Source organism: Ctenopharyngodon idella, chromosome 10 (genome assembly GCF_019924925.1).
Source record: "Ctenopharyngodon idella isolate HZGC_01 chromosome 10, HZGC01, whole genome shotgun sequence".
NCBI lineage: Eukaryota > Metazoa > Chordata > Actinopteri > Cypriniformes > Xenocyprididae > Ctenopharyngodon > Ctenopharyngodon idella.
The window spans coordinates 25,635,410-25,652,404 of NC_067229.1; the positions used below are offsets into that span (position 1 = coordinate 25,635,410).

The 16,995-nt window shown below is 35.2% G+C and overlaps 2 protein-coding genes across 6 annotated transcripts in view; one reads left to right on the top strand and one right to left on the bottom strand.

Moving 5' to 3' along the window:
* Positions 1–1,408: 1,408 nt before the first annotated feature.
* On the bottom strand, positions 1,409–4,973 carry LOC127520529 (GTP-binding protein Di-Ras2). The gene is made up of 2 exons (XM_051908742.1): positions 4,788–4,973; positions 1,409–3,913 (listed from the first exon to the last, which is right to left on the bottom strand). Exon 2 carries the CDS (start codon positions 3,893–3,895, stop codon positions 3,296–3,298), a length of 600 nt encoding a protein of 199 aa, XP_051764702.1. The 5' UTR covers positions 3,896–3,913; positions 4,788–4,973; the 3' UTR covers positions 1,409–3,295.
* Positions 4,419–16,995, top strand: part of syk (spleen tyrosine kinase) — a 32,967-nt gene continuing 20,390 nt past the window's right edge. For 4 of the 5 annotated variants that reach the window (XM_051908732.1, XM_051908735.1, XM_051908734.1 and 1 more), the window contains exon 1: positions 12,895–13,162. The gene's annotated coding sequence lies outside the window, so the exon portion shown is untranslated. Of the gene's footprint in view, positions 4,616–12,894; positions 13,163–16,995 lie in introns of those variants that run through there. The other variant, XM_051908733.1, reaches the window with a different exon arrangement.

Below are 16,995 nucleotides of genomic sequence, written 5' to 3' on the forward strand. Positions count from 1 at the left end.
GCACACATTTAACGACTAGCTGAAACATTCTAAGACTGAGCTCAACACACAGCGATTGTTTTCTGCGACTGAAGCAGATTTAAATACTTACACACGGAATTTGAACACCGACTGTAATCGCCGACTGAACACAACTGGTTCTGACTGGACGCGTTTGAGCGCGATCAGTCATAAGTATCAATTTCCATTCATAATTGGCCTTACAATCGCTAAGTGTGTTAAGGGAAACCCCAAAGACAGAGCTAAAAAATAGGAAACAATGACATTATTCCCATTTTTCTACCTATACTTGGCAAATACATGTCAACTAACTCTTATTAATTCAAGGTTGGGTATCTGCAGGTCAGAGTAATGGGCATGCCGAAATATCTTTACAACTGGTCACAAAAGCTGCCTGTTAGGGTGTGGGGAATGGTTAGGGGCTAGTTTCTGTTGTAGCATTGTGTTACTTTTGGCACTCCCCTACCTTTTGACACACATGTCTCTGACCTGTAGCTATCCCTGTCTCCATTAATTTGCAACTACATGTCAACTAACTCTTAGAGTATTAGTAGACTGTTGGTTTAGGGTTAGGGTTAGTAGAACAAGTTACTTAAAGTCAGTAGAATGTCTGTTGGGGAGCATTAAAATAAAAGTGTTAGCAGATATTAAACAGACAGTCTACTAATACTCTAATGACTGATAGTTGACATGTAGTTGCAAAGTTACTTATAGTTAGTAGAATATCTATAGTAGACCATTGAAATTAAGTGTTACTTAGTTTTGAAAGTGTATGAATGTTCCATTGAGAGGTGTTTAAGATTTTTTTGAGGATCGTAGTTTGAGTCTCTCTAATCTAAAATGGAGCCATTAGATGTTTCCTGCCAGATTTGATGTCAAAGTTGTCTGATATCATTGCTGCTAGTTTTTGTTGTTTATAAATAACAGAATATTTTAGTCAGATTGATGGTGGATTGTGCTGATGGTGCTCATCATGAGAGAGAGCGTGTTACTGGCTTGATGCTTGTTAAGTGCTGGCAGGTGCTCTATTATACTGTAGGCCACTTGACTTGCCGATAATGAGCCTCGCGGGCTTTATTACTCTGACATATCTAAATAGCACAGAAATTCTTCCCCCACCTTCCCCCACACACCAGCATAATTTCTGTCCAGAGTCAAACCATTCATCATCTGTTTGAATAGTACATGTATAAATGAGACAGCTGCTGGAATGATCTTAATGCAATTGTTTGAATACAAAGGGAGCAAAATTTTCTATTGCAACCCTTAAAATGTTCTTCCATGTGAAAATGTTGGATTCATTTTCTAGTTAAATTCTTAAATTACTTTATAAATGGATTAATAAATAAATACTGACACCCGTTACTAGCCTCAGTACAGTATGAAGACATACTATTGTGATTCGGCATAAATGCATAATATTATTTATTCTTGTGACCTAAAATACAATCATATAAACTTGTAGGCACACATGATGTCTATACAGGTATTTCATCAAAACAATATATCAGTTTTTATATCAGAACTCCTGCTGTATAACAGAAACCCACAGTAAGCTTTGGGTCTAAGCAATTCCTGTACCCATGATACATATTCTCATTAGCTACATTTGCACAGATTCTGCTATTCAAGTTAAATATCACATTTGATAAAGGTCTCCAGTACTCTACTACAGATAATATGCAGCTGTTTACTTGACTCTAACCAGACAAGTGAGTTTCTTCTTGTAACAAATATAGTATAGCACTGATTGAACTGATTGAACTTGATTAATAGCTCACTGTACAAGACCTGTCATGCTAAAATACATAATTATAAAAGCTGTCCCTCTCAAAAGCACATGTTGATATTTCACTAAATATGTGTAAACACATGTAGATGATAGATCATGTAAGTTCCCTCTAAAAACCACTGCCAACTGTAATTAATATTATTATCAAAAAATGAATAAGATAAACATAATATTACTTGGGCAATATTGGCCAAGGTTTACAATTAGTTAATGTGTCTGTGTTGATATGAATTTAGCTGATCTTTCCTTTCATACTACAATATCCCTTCATACAAATACTGTATTTTACTGGGAAAATAGTCAACTTAGTTTTTGGAAGAGCACATTTATAAACTCAGAAAGAAAACCTAAAAACCCTGAAAAGAAATCTAAAGCTTTGATACAATCCAATCGAAGGCATGTGTATAAAAGTATAATAAAAATACGACAGCCTTGCTTAAAACCTTGATAGTGAATTGCACAACTAACACAGTAACAACCATTTAGCTTATTTTACTTGATTACTACTGGCTGCGTGCCTTGACACGTTACAATTCAGTTGATGTACCTGATCATGAACTGCGATATATCACCTATTTGTTATACATGCATTCATTTAGCCCAGCCTGTGCCGTAAGAGGCAGCTGTTCTCCACACAACAGCTATAAAGCTAATGTGACTATTTCAATCGATCTTAGGAATAGCTAGTGGTTTTAAAACCCTTGTCCTGATTTTACTGCTTTTTGATATGCTTACTGATGAAAAAAACGGAGTATCATACGGTTAGCCTGGGATTTTCCCTTTGAGTTTGTGGTCTAAAACGGAGTAAAACTGAGAGCAGAATAGGCTGCCAGGCACTGCTGTTCCTGCTGAGGTCTGCTGTAAACCTGCAGCGGGTTCAATTACACCACAATCACATCTGTGGCAAGCTAGCGAAGTTATGTCATTACAAAATGTAAAATTAAAACTTAATGAACGTTGGTTCTCTAGGCATTTCTCCACAAGAAATTAAGACAAAGAATAAGTAAAGAAGAAAGTATATTTTGCTCACTCTTTTGCATATAATAATGGTGGATGGGACTAGTGCAGTCAGGCTCCTGAATGAAAAAGCATCATAAAAGTATCAAATTGACTAAAGATATTCCCCTCCATGATCAAATCACTTCAGGAATATTGCATCTTATGAACTGCTTTTATTACCCTTATGATGCTTTTTGTCATTTTTGACATTACCCCATTCACTTTTATAATATGGAAAAGAGCGGCCATTCTTCAAAAATGTAACATTTGTGTTCCACAGAAGAAATAAAGCCTTAATGTTTACCACATTTTCATTTTTGGATTAACTCTTTCTTTAAGATATCTGAGTAAACAACAGTTGTCTCACTGTATCCTTGCTCCTGGAAATCTACAATGGTTAAGTGTTTTTCCAACATTCTTGTCTTTAGGTGTAAACAGTGTTAGCCAGAGCATTAACGTCATCAAAGTGAAAACGTTTTCTTTTTCCAAACACATTTTGTTTTTTCACATGACCACACATTTGCCCTTAAGCTTCTCTGCCCGTTTTTGCTGCTTGCTCTTCTTGCCGTCGATCTGAAGGCTAACAGTCCTGCGTTTCTCCAAGTTAAGAAGCTCTTGAAACAGCTCCTTAACGTTGTGATTTGTCTTCGCTGACGTCTCCATGAAGGCACATTTCCACCTCTTGGCCATGGCCTCTCCGTCACTGCTCTCCACTTCACGACTGTTCATCTCATCATTCTTGTTGCCCACTAGCATGATTGGGATGTTCTCTATGTCCCCCTTAATCAGGCAGATTTGCTCAAAGATAGGCTTCAGCTCCTCCAGAGACTGTTTGCTGGTGATGGAGTACACTAAGATGAAGGCGTGGCCTTTAGTGATGGATAGACGCTGCATGGCGGGAAATTGGTGGCTGCCCGTGGTGTCTGTGATCTGTAGCGTGCAGATGCTCTTGTCACAGCTGATCACCTGCCTGTAGGTGTCCTCAATAGTGGGGATGTAGCTCTCGCGAAAGGTTCCCTTCACAAAGCGCAAGACCAGAGAGCTTTTGCCCACTCCACCGGCTCCAAATACAACCACCCGGTAATCATTGCTTTGTTCTGGCATAATGCCACTCAGAAAGACCTGGATGGAGGCAAAGTGAAAGGAATGGTTATAAAACACAAGTACCAAAATTTAATATCCCATTGACGATTTTAAACACAGCATTCGCATTACAAATCACAAAATAAGCCAAACATTATAGTATAATATTAATATATTATGATATTAAATTATACTTTAATTCTGTAAAGTGGTACACTTTCTGATTGTTGCTGTTTTGAAATATATATCTTAACCATGAATTGTTCAGTAGCCTATAGAGACCTTTTCTACAACAATTCTTTATTCTTTATTCTTTTACTAATATATATATATATATATATATATATACACACAAGCATATAAAATCATATAAAACATTTAAAAATCATCTAATTCAAATCAAAGTAAACTCAGCTTTCATATTAAATGTTTGGACACAGTATAAGCACAGTCAGTAGATACTACTGGCCAATGAGACTTCTGCCAGTCTGACATGTACGTTTCCCTGATTAGTTCAACCACCAGGACAAATATCAAAGCCTCAATACAGGAGCAGCACCTGCTCAGTGAGCACATGGATACAAACAAAAACGGCTACTGGAAATATTTTTTAACACGTTAGTACGTATTTTATTTGACAGTAAACTGGTCAGGATGTGATGCAGCGCTGTTTGATGGTGCAGGCAGAATGCGCAAAAAATACAGGCAAGATAAAAGACAAAGAGAACACAGCCGTTAACTGTGAGTACCGCCTATACTATACCTTTGAAATTCCTTGTTATATAATAAATTATATATAATAAATATGGTGTATTTTAAATAATAAATAATGTATAAAAAAAAACAATAATGGCAAAACAGACCAAAACAGATTTAATTCGCTGGTTTGAATGGATGTAATTCAGAAACTCACCTAAATTCTGATGTACAAAGACGTAATTTTAAATTCCCGTTGTCATGTCGTGATAGACGATGGAAATTAAGGGATATGGGTTGTTTTTCTGGTGCTCTGCTATTCCTCTAAAGATCCATCTGAGGCATGACTGTGATATTTAAAGGGGGAGCGCTGTTTCCTGTGCTGCTGACTCTCTCCCGTCCTCTCCCCGTGACGTCATGAGGGATTTCAGTGTTTCTCCCCCTGCTGCTGCAAAACACATGCAGCCATATCAACAGCCTTGCCTCGTTACAGTACTTATTATGGTTTATATTCCTCAAAACTTTCCGTTGTTATAGTATATACATATAATTTTGATTTAGCTGTGCCATCTGTGTTAGGCTTTTGTGAAGTTAAGAAATTTAAAATTAAAATTTCTCACAAAATGTTTGCCATTCAAAACATTTTGAAGATCTTACAATATCTTCATAAGATCTTACAATATCTTCATACTGAACTGTGATTGGCTTGTTCTTCCCTGCACATATTTAATCATTTCACTTACAAATAATCAGATAGTAAATAGGTATGCATAATAGTATGCGTATTTGGCGTGCTGTCCGAAGAGAGGCCTCCGAGCTCGGTATTTGGCCCGAACCCAGAGTATTCCCCCCTTATTTCTTGTTAGGAAAGTAACCAGGCGAGTGTGAGGAGACGGGGTGGTGAAGGGATGCTGAAAAACTGTCGAGGAATATGGGTGAGTCGACTGTGTTTATATATAGGCTTTCACTCATGCTGATTGGGTAGATATGTTACTGATTGTTGACAGCTGGCTGAAATGACGTGATGATTAGTCAGATTATTTGAATGTTGCTCCTCCCGAATTTTGTTAATAAAACATCATTTATAGTCACCTTTGCACTGCAGTGTCTATAAATGTGTGACTTTTCCCTCAAGAAGAAAAAAAAAAACACTTTATTTTCTCTAAATCATAACGTCCTCCCCAATGCGATAAATGTAGAGTTTCATACTGTTTGACTAATGTTTGTTACAAAACACATTCTCAAACTATAAGCACATCTTTTGAAGTAGGCCTGCACAATTAATCGAATTTGTAATCGTGATTACGATTACGGATGCCACGATTTCATAATCATCCAAAGGCGCGATTACAAGGAAAAAATATCCACAACTGTTCTCATCTCCATAAAAATAAAAGTAACAACAACAAGCGCAGTTTACGTCACTTCAGACCCTAGGGGAACTCTAGTTTTTGGGCAACCACACTGGTGGCTAGTTCCTATATCTAAGTTCCAAAAACAACCAGATTCAAAAGCCCCTATTTTATTATATCATGCATATGTTGGCTTTTTATTTTTATTTAAAGAAGAAACCAAACCACACTTTTAAATTAACAATTATTTCAAACATCTACTTGTATCCATTCTGCATGTGATGGTCCCTCACTGGTGTGGTTCTAAAAGCAGCTGTAGACATGAAATTTATTTAAAGGCCCACTGAAGAGCGTTGGAACGAGCAGCATTATTCAATGTGTTGATGTAATTTCAACTGAAACAGGAAGACCCGCCCCTTTTTAAAAATAGCCAATAGCGTTTTGTTTATGTTACAGCTCGGCCAGAGCCATTAAACTCAGTAAAACCTTTATTTCCTTCTAATCTCTAAGTTTCTCCTCCTAATGTCCTTTATATCGCTTTAATACACAGCATGCTGTGCAGAAATCAAATGGATCCGATGCCTTTTGTGGTCTGTCGTGCATATGATCCGCTCTGTGCACAAGAGTGTCTCTGGACCAGTGCAGACTGCTCAGGTTGCGGCGGTTCATGTGACACTAACGTGGACACTAACATTTTAGCGGAAGTGAGAGACTGTACGTTTTGAATGCTTATATCTCCTAAATGCGAATTTTGTCATTGTTTTGGAACACACCAGCTTATTCATAACTTTAAGGCTAACATATTCATATTAAAAGCTAAAAAACTTACATTTTGTTTTCAGGGGGACTTTAACAAAGTTAGGGAGGAAGACATTCAGGTAATCTAACCAATCAGCGCAAGAAGAAACCTGTATATATAGCCGTCCCTCACCTCTGTCCATTGACATTTTTGTAGCATACCTTATTAGTTTTGTAGATATTAACCAGTCAGAGCTGTGTTTCTCAAAAGCATCATAAGCCTAAGTAGATCGCTGTGCCATTGGCACCAATGGTCTCTACGATCAACATAGCTCATGATGCTTTTGAGAAACGCAGCCCAGAACAGTATGCGTTTACATTGAAGTCTTAAAAGTGAAGCAACACCAAAACCGAGCAATGCATTCAGACACTGGGGTGGAAAATGCTCATGTATTACTAAATTATGACTTGTTAACACACAAAAAAGGGGTCTCTTTCAAACATGTGCTTGGTATCTTGCTATGGGAAATGCCTCCAGTGTGAAAGACAGTGGGAGGACTAAGCAAGCTGTGGAAGTCAAGTCAAGTCACCTTTATTTATATAGCGCTTTTTACAATGCAGATTGTGTCAAAGCAGCTTTACAGTGATAACTGGTATATAATTTTGGCTGCACAGCAGCTCTTAAACAATGGTGTCAATGCAGGCAGATGCAAAGCACTGTTGAATATCAAATGTCAAGTGTCCCCAACTAAGCAAGCCAAAGGCGACAGCGGCAAGGAACCCAAACACTCCAACAGGTGACATCAGGTGGCAAACATGTGGCAAAAAGGTGTTAAAATGGAGAAAAAAACCTTGCGAGAAACCAGGCTTAGTCGGGGGGGCCAGTTCTCCTCTGGCAAACAGTGCTTTGTTACGATTCAGGTAGCTATCATAAGTCCGATAGGATCGCAACATTCAAAGTATTTATTCCAGTTCAATCCAGTTGAGGATTGTATTCATCACGCCGGTATAGACGGTTTGTTGAGGAGCTGTGCCACTGGCTGTCGTGTCGATGAGGCCTTCACAGGGGATGATCTAGTTGACTCAATCTCTGCTGATACTTCAGAGCTGCGTTCTGGTCGTGTCAAGGCGTAGGTCCTCGATCTCACCTGGATACGGCCCAGATCCGGTTGACTACGGTAAACCTCGGGATAAACAGAAAGACTAATATTAGCGTAGATGCCATTCTTCTTCTGATGTAACGAGTACATCTGGTATTATAGGAAGTGTTCCCGGTTCCGGATGACCTAATTTATGCAGCCTAATAATCCTTTAACAGATTTGAAAATATAAATTGATAATGTGTTATGTGTATGCCAGGTTAAAGAGATGCGTTTTTAGTCTAGATTTAAACTGACAGAGTGTGTCTGCTTCCCGAACAATGCTAGTAAGATTGTTCCAGAGTTTAGGTGCCCAATAGGAGAAGGATCTACCACCTGCGGTTGATTTTAATATTCTGGGTATTATCAGCTGGCCTGAATTCTGAGATCGCAATAGGCGTGAAGGACTATAATGCATTAAGAGCTCGCTCAGGTACTGGGGAGCTAACCCATTTAGTGCTTTGTAAGTAATCAGCAAGATTTTAAAATCTATACGATGTTTAACAGGAAGTCAATGCAGTGTTGACAGAACCAGGCTAATATGGTCATACTGCCTAGTTCTAGTAAGAATTCTAACTGCTGCATTTTGTAGTTTATTTATCAAGCGAGCGAAACAACCACCCAGTAGAACGTTACAGTAATCTAGCCTTGAGGTCATGAACGCATAAACTAACTGTTCTGCATTTTTCATTGAGAGCATATGTTGTAGTTTAGATATATTTTTAAGATGGAAGAATGCGGTTTTACAGATGCTAGAAACATGGCCTTCAAATGAAAGATTGGTATCAAAGAGCACACACATGTTCCTAACTGACAACGAAGACTTAACAGAGCAGCCATCAAGTGTTAGACAGTATTCTAGGTTATTACGTGAAGAAGTTTTTGGTCCAAAAATTAGAATATCTGTTTTTTTCTGAATTTAGTAGTAGGAAATTACTGGTCATCCATTTTTTTTATATCAGCTATGCATTCCGTTAATTTTGTGAATTGGTAAGTTTCGTCAGGGCGTGAAGAAATATAGAGCTGAGTATCATCAACGTAACAGTGAAAACTAACGCCATGCTTCCTAATGATATCTCCCAAGGGTAGCATGTACAGAGTGAAAAGCAACGGTCCTAGTACTGAGCCTTGCGGTACTCCATATTGAACTTGTGATTGATATGACATCTCTTCGTTTACTACTACAAACTGATAACGGTCAGATAAGTATGATTTGAACCATGACAATGCAATTCCACTAATGCCAACATAATTTTCGAGTCTATTTAAAAGAATGTTGTGATCGATAGTGTCAAATGCAGCACTAAGATCCAGTAACACTAGTAGAGAGATACAACCACGATCTGTTGATAAGAGCAAATCATTAGTAACTCTAATGAGAGCAGTCTCAGTACTATGGTGCGGTCTAAATCCTGACTGGAAATCCTTACAGATACTATTTCTTTCTAAAAAGGAACATAGTTGTGATGATACTGCCTTTTCTAGTATTTTTGACAGAAAAGTGAGATTTGAGATCGGCCTGTAATTGATTAATTCTCTAGGATCAAGTTGTGGAAGCACCCTAATCTGCACGCTTTGTGTGGAGCAGCCCAAAATAGCGGCTGAACAACAGCACTAGCAGTTGTGAGAGGGATCTCTGGCTCAACCTCTAAAGCCTCGGGATAGAGAAAAGTGATATGATCTGTTGCATATAAGCAAACTGCACATCCACCTGGCATTGAAGGTTTACATTTCATCAGTTCATGCATTCCCTGGGAATTAAACGCATGATCTGGGCATAGCTAATGTCATTCTTTGCTGTTTGAGCTGCAGAAACCGTAAAGGAAGGGATTTGGCTCCTTATGATGGTCTGCGAACGGTCTACTCTTCAGACATGGTGTAATTGGTGCTTCCATAGTTTCTCATATCTCACTCTGTTTACAGAGAACTGGGGTTATGTGAGTAACCTAATGTTTACTGACATTTTACAGAGACCTCAGGGAAAATAAAGTATGTCATGACCCCTTTTTACTTATTTATACCACAAAGTAAGCAGTGTGGTAAGCAGTGTGATGAATTGATGTGATGTGATTTTCACAAAATCCTTAATGGACAACTTCATGTTGGACAGAGTGCCATTTTAAGTTGTCCAGCTCGACAGTATATGTACAGTATTTATGTAAAATATATGAAACAAGTTTTTAGCACATATGTTTTATGCAGATATGCTAATTATCCCCACATTATTTATCCCCACAATACCCTTGTTCTAACTTTTGCCCATGCCTAATGGCTGAGGACAAGGAATGTGCTTTTAAGCAAAATCTAAACAAACGGTTCTCAACCCAGGGGCCAGGCCCACTAGTGGCCTCATCAAACATCCAAGTAGGCCTCAAGATGACTTAAAAGACAAAACAAGCATGAAAATAAACAAAAACAACTAAAAAAATCAAGATATTTCGTATTATTTGGTTATTTTTATAATGAATATACATCTTTTTATTTTATCGGTGCAAATTGTTAGTGAGGGGGCCTTCAAATATTGTCATTATTCAGATCAAGTCAGTTCAGTGCTGATTCAATCCAGTTGTGTCAGGGTTCACTATATTTCGATGGCCCACTTTAGACACCCTACTAACTATTAGCAAATTTGCAATTACATGTCAACTAACTCTCATTAGAGTATTAGTAGACTGTTAAGTTAGGGTTAGGTGTTAGGGTTTGGGTTAGTAGAATAAGTTGTAAAGTTAGTTATAGTAAGTAGAATGTCTGTTGCATCAAAATAAAGTGTTAGCAGATATTAAGCAGATAGTATATTAATACTCTAACAAATGCTAGTTGACATGTAGTTGTAGTTTTGCTGTATTTTACTTATAGTTAGAAGAATGTCTAAAGTGGACCATCATACCCAGTATCGACACCCAGTGTCGATGTTGTAAAATTCGTCAATTATGAAACAAATCTGATTCAGCTGTAAAGCAGCTCTACAAAGACAATAGTGTCATCAACCAGCTCAATTAGCTTGTATATAATATTGTACATAATCAAATTTGCATTACAGATTTCAAACAGTAAAATGATAACAGAAGACCTAGATACAGTACATGTTGGTTTGATAAGATCAACTTTGATCAGTTTAGGAAAATAAACGACTGCTAACCACAGCGTCTATTGGTACAACAGATGTGGTTGCTATGAACAAGTTTTAGTTGATCTCAAGCATTGTGGTGCCCCCTGCTGAGAGCAGATGAAACTTCAGAAACCAAGGCTCTGTGCACTTGGAGTGTGAAGTTTGGAGTGAAATGATTTCTTTAAAACTCACTACATTCTCTAAAATATATATTTCAGGCACAAGAGTACTACATGTGCAGTCTTAACTGACAAAAGAAAAAGGAATATATTTTCAGACCAAGTGCATGTCCAGAATCCCAAATGAATAGCTGCCACCTTTTGCAGGGTCCCAATAATCAATCCAGTACTCTTATGCTTGAAATATATTTTTATAGAGTGCAGTACATTTTTAAGAAATACTTTCACTCCAAATTACACACCACAAATAATTTCACTCTCAAGAGCACTGAGCTTCAAGCCTTGCTTTAAAATGCAATTCAGGGTTCAGAGTTTAAATGTCACTCACTTGCGAAATTCTCAGATGATTGTTCTTGCAGCTGTGTGGAATAATTGTGCATTTCTCTCTGTTGCTAGAATGAAACAACCCTCTTTGTTGGCATTTGTAACATAAGATATATAATTTTAGCATTTATTATGTTTATTATATTTATCACAGTTACAAAATATATGTGATTTTTTATATAATCACAGACTGACAGGCAAACAGATGTAATGCAAAACACTCTGAACAAAAGTAAACAAAGACCGTAATGTAAATTTGTACACCTGTCATCACAGCTGGGTTCAGCTCAATGAACCGCGTAACACATCTGCTCTTACCGGTACTGTACTGTATATAGACCTTATACATAGTACCATGTTAATATTCAGTCTACTTCGTGCAATGTTTTACAGGTTTTAATTGTTTGTGCAACAATTTTGGCTTGCATGTTCCATCGGTTATTCACTTCAGTGTTATTAATTGTAAGCTAAGCATTTCTTAGTTGTTATCATATTAAGGTTTTACCTCAATGGATGCGTACATATTAGAAGGTCTATTTGATTCTGATTAATACAAACGGTCACACTTTATGTTAGGCGTCCTTAACTATGTACTTACATCAAAAAATTAGTACTTATTGTGTTGATGATGTATTGCAAAACACTTGTGCTGCTATTGAGGTGGAATACGGGTAAAGTTAGGACAGGTTTGGGTTTCACTTTATTTTGATGGTCCCTTTAACACATTCTGTTGACTATAAGTAACGTTGCACTTACATGTCTACTAACTCTCATTAGAGTGTTGGTAGAGTATTAGTAGACTGGTAGGGTTAGGGTAAGAATAAGTTGACATGTACTTGCAAAGTTATTTTTAGTCAGTAGAATGTCTGTTGGGGAACCATCACAATAAAGAGTTAGCAGATATTAAGCAGTCAGTCTACTAATACTCTAATAAGAGTTAGTTGACATGTAGATGCAAAGTTACTTATAGTCAACAGAATGTGTTAAAGGGACCATCAAAATAAAGTGTTACCCAGGTTTATGGGTGGTATGGGTAGGTTTAAGGGTGAGTTAAGGTGTAAAGGAAAGGTCAACATGTCATTACAGAAATTAATTAATTACAGAGGTAATTACATGCAGGTACTTTTTGAAGTACAACATAAAAACATGTATGAACACAATAAGTGCATTGTATCAAATTATTCATTTAAATGTAAGTACAAAGACACCTAAAGTGGGACTAGGCAAACAACTGATCTGAAATAACTTTTTTTGTTGTTTATATCAGTATATTTGGAATTTTACAAACTGTATAACGTGATGTTTGTTCACTGCAAACTATACCTAAGAAATTAAAAATTCGAGCAAGGCTTATGGCCACTCTTTGACTAAATATCTACTATGTTTTTTTTTTTTTTATTCTGAGATAGAGGAGGAAGTTAAAGATAGGACAAAAAAAAAAATAGCGAAGGAAGTAGGCAGAAGTTTCTTAAAATGAGGAAGTTTACAAATAGTTCCATTTACTTACTGAAGCAAAAAGGTTTAGTTAGTTGTTAGTTCAATAACAACAACACAAAGGTGAAAAAAACCTTGCGTTTTAGTACATAAGTGTACGCTCACAGTTTCTCTTAGAACTAGTGTTCCTGAATTGGTAGCTTCTTTTGAACTATCCACTGAGTTTTTGGTCATACCACATCCTGTTCAGTTAGACAGCAATTTGAACATGGTATGTAGTCCTTGTCCAAAGTGAGGGGAGTTGAACACTTTGTAAGGTAAGAATATGTCTGATTCTCTACATGTATGTTTTATGCAAATGTAAGATTTTGTGCTCAAATATGATGTTAAATTGGATGAATTCATAAGGCTAAGTGAATTAAGTGGCCTAAATTATTGGCGTGAGAAAAAAACTTCTATTACATTTTTACATGATTTCTCTTCGGGTATTTCCTCTGCAATGTTATATTATACAATTGTAAATGGTCATCGTATACATCATATTAAATATTATAATTTTTAAAATCTTCATATATTTATGGTACCATGAAAATAAAAGTAAAAAGTTAATGTGAAACGTTTCAAATTATCTGTATAATATCTGTGACAGCACTTTGTTGTGGCATTAACTGATCTGTCAAAATTTAGTTACTTTGAAGTAAATGCAAAAGCAAAACTGTTCAGAAATGTCAGATATTTCTCTGTCTAATTGTGGACTCACAGTTCTTTTAAAGAAGACACTTACTTGGTTTTTAATGATTTATTAGGTTACAAATGTATTTTATGTATGTGTTAATAATTCAGCAATAATTTATTAATCCTTACTTATAAAAATCTGGAACATTTGCATTTATGTTTTTCACATGCAATGCATGTGGGCAAAAAAAAAAAAAAGTTACATATAAGGCATTAAAATACATTAAGGTCCAAATGTCTAAAGGGGAGACTAAAATGTCACTTTTTAAAATATATTTTTAACCTGGAAATAACTAGGAATTTATAGGGTTTTGAAAACTTTTACAACAAAGATGTTATGATAAACTTATAACAAATACTAAGAAATGCTGAGTTTTTTAACACTTCACTTATATCGTATTGTATTATGTAATACAAATTGGTATTATATATTGGTATTATATATACAGTTTTAAAAAATTCAGAAATCCATTTAGATTAAATAACTATGAAATAACACAAATGGAAACGTGAGAATCATAAAGTGATGAATACAATAAAACGGATCTTATATTACAGCTCATGCACTTTCTCATGATTACAAGACACTTTCTGGCTGTTTCACCTTCACTCCCATGACCAAATCATTAAAAAATATATAATTTATAATTTACACATAGCCACATTTTATATGTATACAAAATGAATATATAGTATTCAACTATATAATATTGTTGAATAGTAGGTGTCCCTAACTAAGCTGTGGACTATATATATATATATATGTATATATATATATATATATATATATATATATATGTATATATATATATATATATATATATATATATATATATATGTATATATATATATATATATATATATATATATATATATATATATATAAATGCACAGTCCACAGCTTAGTTATGGACACCCCCCTCTCTCTCTCTCTCTCTCTCTCTCTCTCTCTCTCTATATATATATATATATATATATATTTAGTAAAATTGTATAATATTTGTATAAATAAGTCTATTAATCTATTGTATAAATAAAGGTTCTGCTATCTAACACAAAGCAAGACATTTATACTATCTTAATATAGGACACAATAATATTATGATATCATTTTGGCATAATAAGACACCTTAATAAAACATTTAATGATATCTCACCAAAATGCGTTGGACCTAAATAAAACTAGTACAATCCCCAAATCGCATAATTTAAACTGACACATCTGACCAGTGGCTATTAATGCTTTATTACTGCTTTGTTGCGTTTACTGATTTCTGATGGTTTTTTTTTTTTTTTTTTTTTTGTAGAATGCTGAAACCACATTTTCCATTACAAACATTACATTTTGCTGTTAGGTTACAATAACAATGACCATTTCTTGCTTCTTCTTCTTCTTTATGGAATCTTTTGTGGTTTAATTTGATGCATCTACTCAGACTTGCTTCTCTTTCATGCACTATCTGAGATTCTGAGGTTTTCTATTAGAATTTGTGTTTGAGGTTGCTTTTTAGTAAATAAAAGGGCTAGAGGATACATTTTCTGTTTGCTTCATTTGTCATTTTGTACTTCAGTTACATTCATTTCGCATTATTTGTAACAATGGGAAAATTAAAAGAAAATAAATGAAGCAAAACGTAAATCTGATACAGCGTACTGTACTTCAGTCATTTATTTGAGTCAGGCCAGTTGATCAGACTGTAATCGGCTTGTTTTGACCATTAGATAACAGGTAAACAGAAGTCAAAACAATCATATCAAGATACTGTATATCATGCAAGGAGTTTAAACTAGAGTTAAATTGCAGAGATAAATTGTTTGCACGGACATGATTCATTTTTATATATAATTATTATGATGCCACACTACTATAGCAGCAACAATTCCACATAAGAGCATTTAGCAGTTTCTCTCTTGAAGCACGTCAGTTTCATGTAATTGTCTGTCCTCGACTTGAATGGTTACGTGTAGTTGTTGGAGTTGTCATCTTTAAGTATAAACGCATCGTGGGAGTGGGCACAAGTAGTAGAGTCTGAATGTTATTGCAAAAGACTTGACCGCTTCCTCTTTCTGCATGAACTAGTTTCTCAGAGGCACATGTCTTTTGTCTTTTAACTTCTGACACAAGTTAGAGTTTCAAATATACATATATACATTTATACACACATATGCTTTGATGCAATTTGCTTTGTAAGAAAACATTTGCTAAAAAAAAATAAATAAATACATACACTGCCAGTCAAATGTTTGGAAAGACTCTCATTATCTTAAAACCTTTTTGATCTTAAATGGTTTAAATTCATTTGGTATACGTATAAAATGTGGCTAATGTGTAAATTTAAAAATATATTTTTTAATGATTTGGACCTGGGAATGAAAGTGAAACAGCCACAAAGTGTTTTGTAATCATGGGAATTCCAGTTTGAGAGCATGAGCTGTAAATATAAGATCCGTTTTATTGTGTTCATCACTTTATGATTCTCACGATTCCATTTATGGTATGTCATAGTTTACTATTGTAGAAAATGTGGAAAACAGTAATAACATAATAGCCACATTAAGTTATTTGAACTTATTTCTTCTCTTTAACTGTCATAACAAGTTTTAGATTTTGAACTCAAGTTTTCAAAAAATGTTACTTGAAGTAATCCATTGTCTTGAATATTTGTGAGCTGAAACAAAGGTTATATTCAAGTTGAGTTAACTCATGTTTATTTCAGTTCACCTACATTTTTCCACCTGGAAATGTTTTACAGATTATGCCCATTCCTTTACTTGTAGTGTAAATAAATAAACAAACAAAGAAATAAACAAAAATCATATTGATATCGCTGTATATTTATTACAGTATTTGATATTTTAGAGGCCTTTTTCAGGAGAAACATCTGTCTCAATTTAATATAAAAAAGAAATACATATATCACAAAATAAGAAAAAAACAGACAGGCAGATTAAAATGAAACTAAAGATACTGTTAAAGATTTAACACAAATTAGTAAACAGTGTGAGAGATTGTGAGAAGAATGCAACAAGCATCAAAAAGACAAATTTGTAATAAAGATGTGTAATAAAGATAAGTAAAACACAAAAAGAATGATTCCTGCATTGGTCCAACATTTTATTTCTTCGCAAAATGTATTATGCTCATGGCTAACTGCTATTCTTAGGTATAACATTCAGTGTAGTACAGTACATTCAGTCTTGAATGCCTTATTGCCTTAACACCATGTTTATTACATTAGTACCTACTTATTTTATTATTACGGGCATACATTTTCTTCAAAACATTATTTTATTAAGCAAATTCATTAAATGGCATCCTGTATACAGTTATTATTTGGCATTATTGTCACAGGGTTCAAATCTCTAGATTTTATTTAAATGTGTGGATTACTCATAAATACAACCCCATTTCCAG

Coding starts and splice junctions, on each gene's coding strand:
- LOC127520529 (XM_051908742.1), bottom strand. CDS start 3,895: ATGCCAGAACAAAGCAATGATTACCGGGTGGTTGTATTTGGAGCCGGT.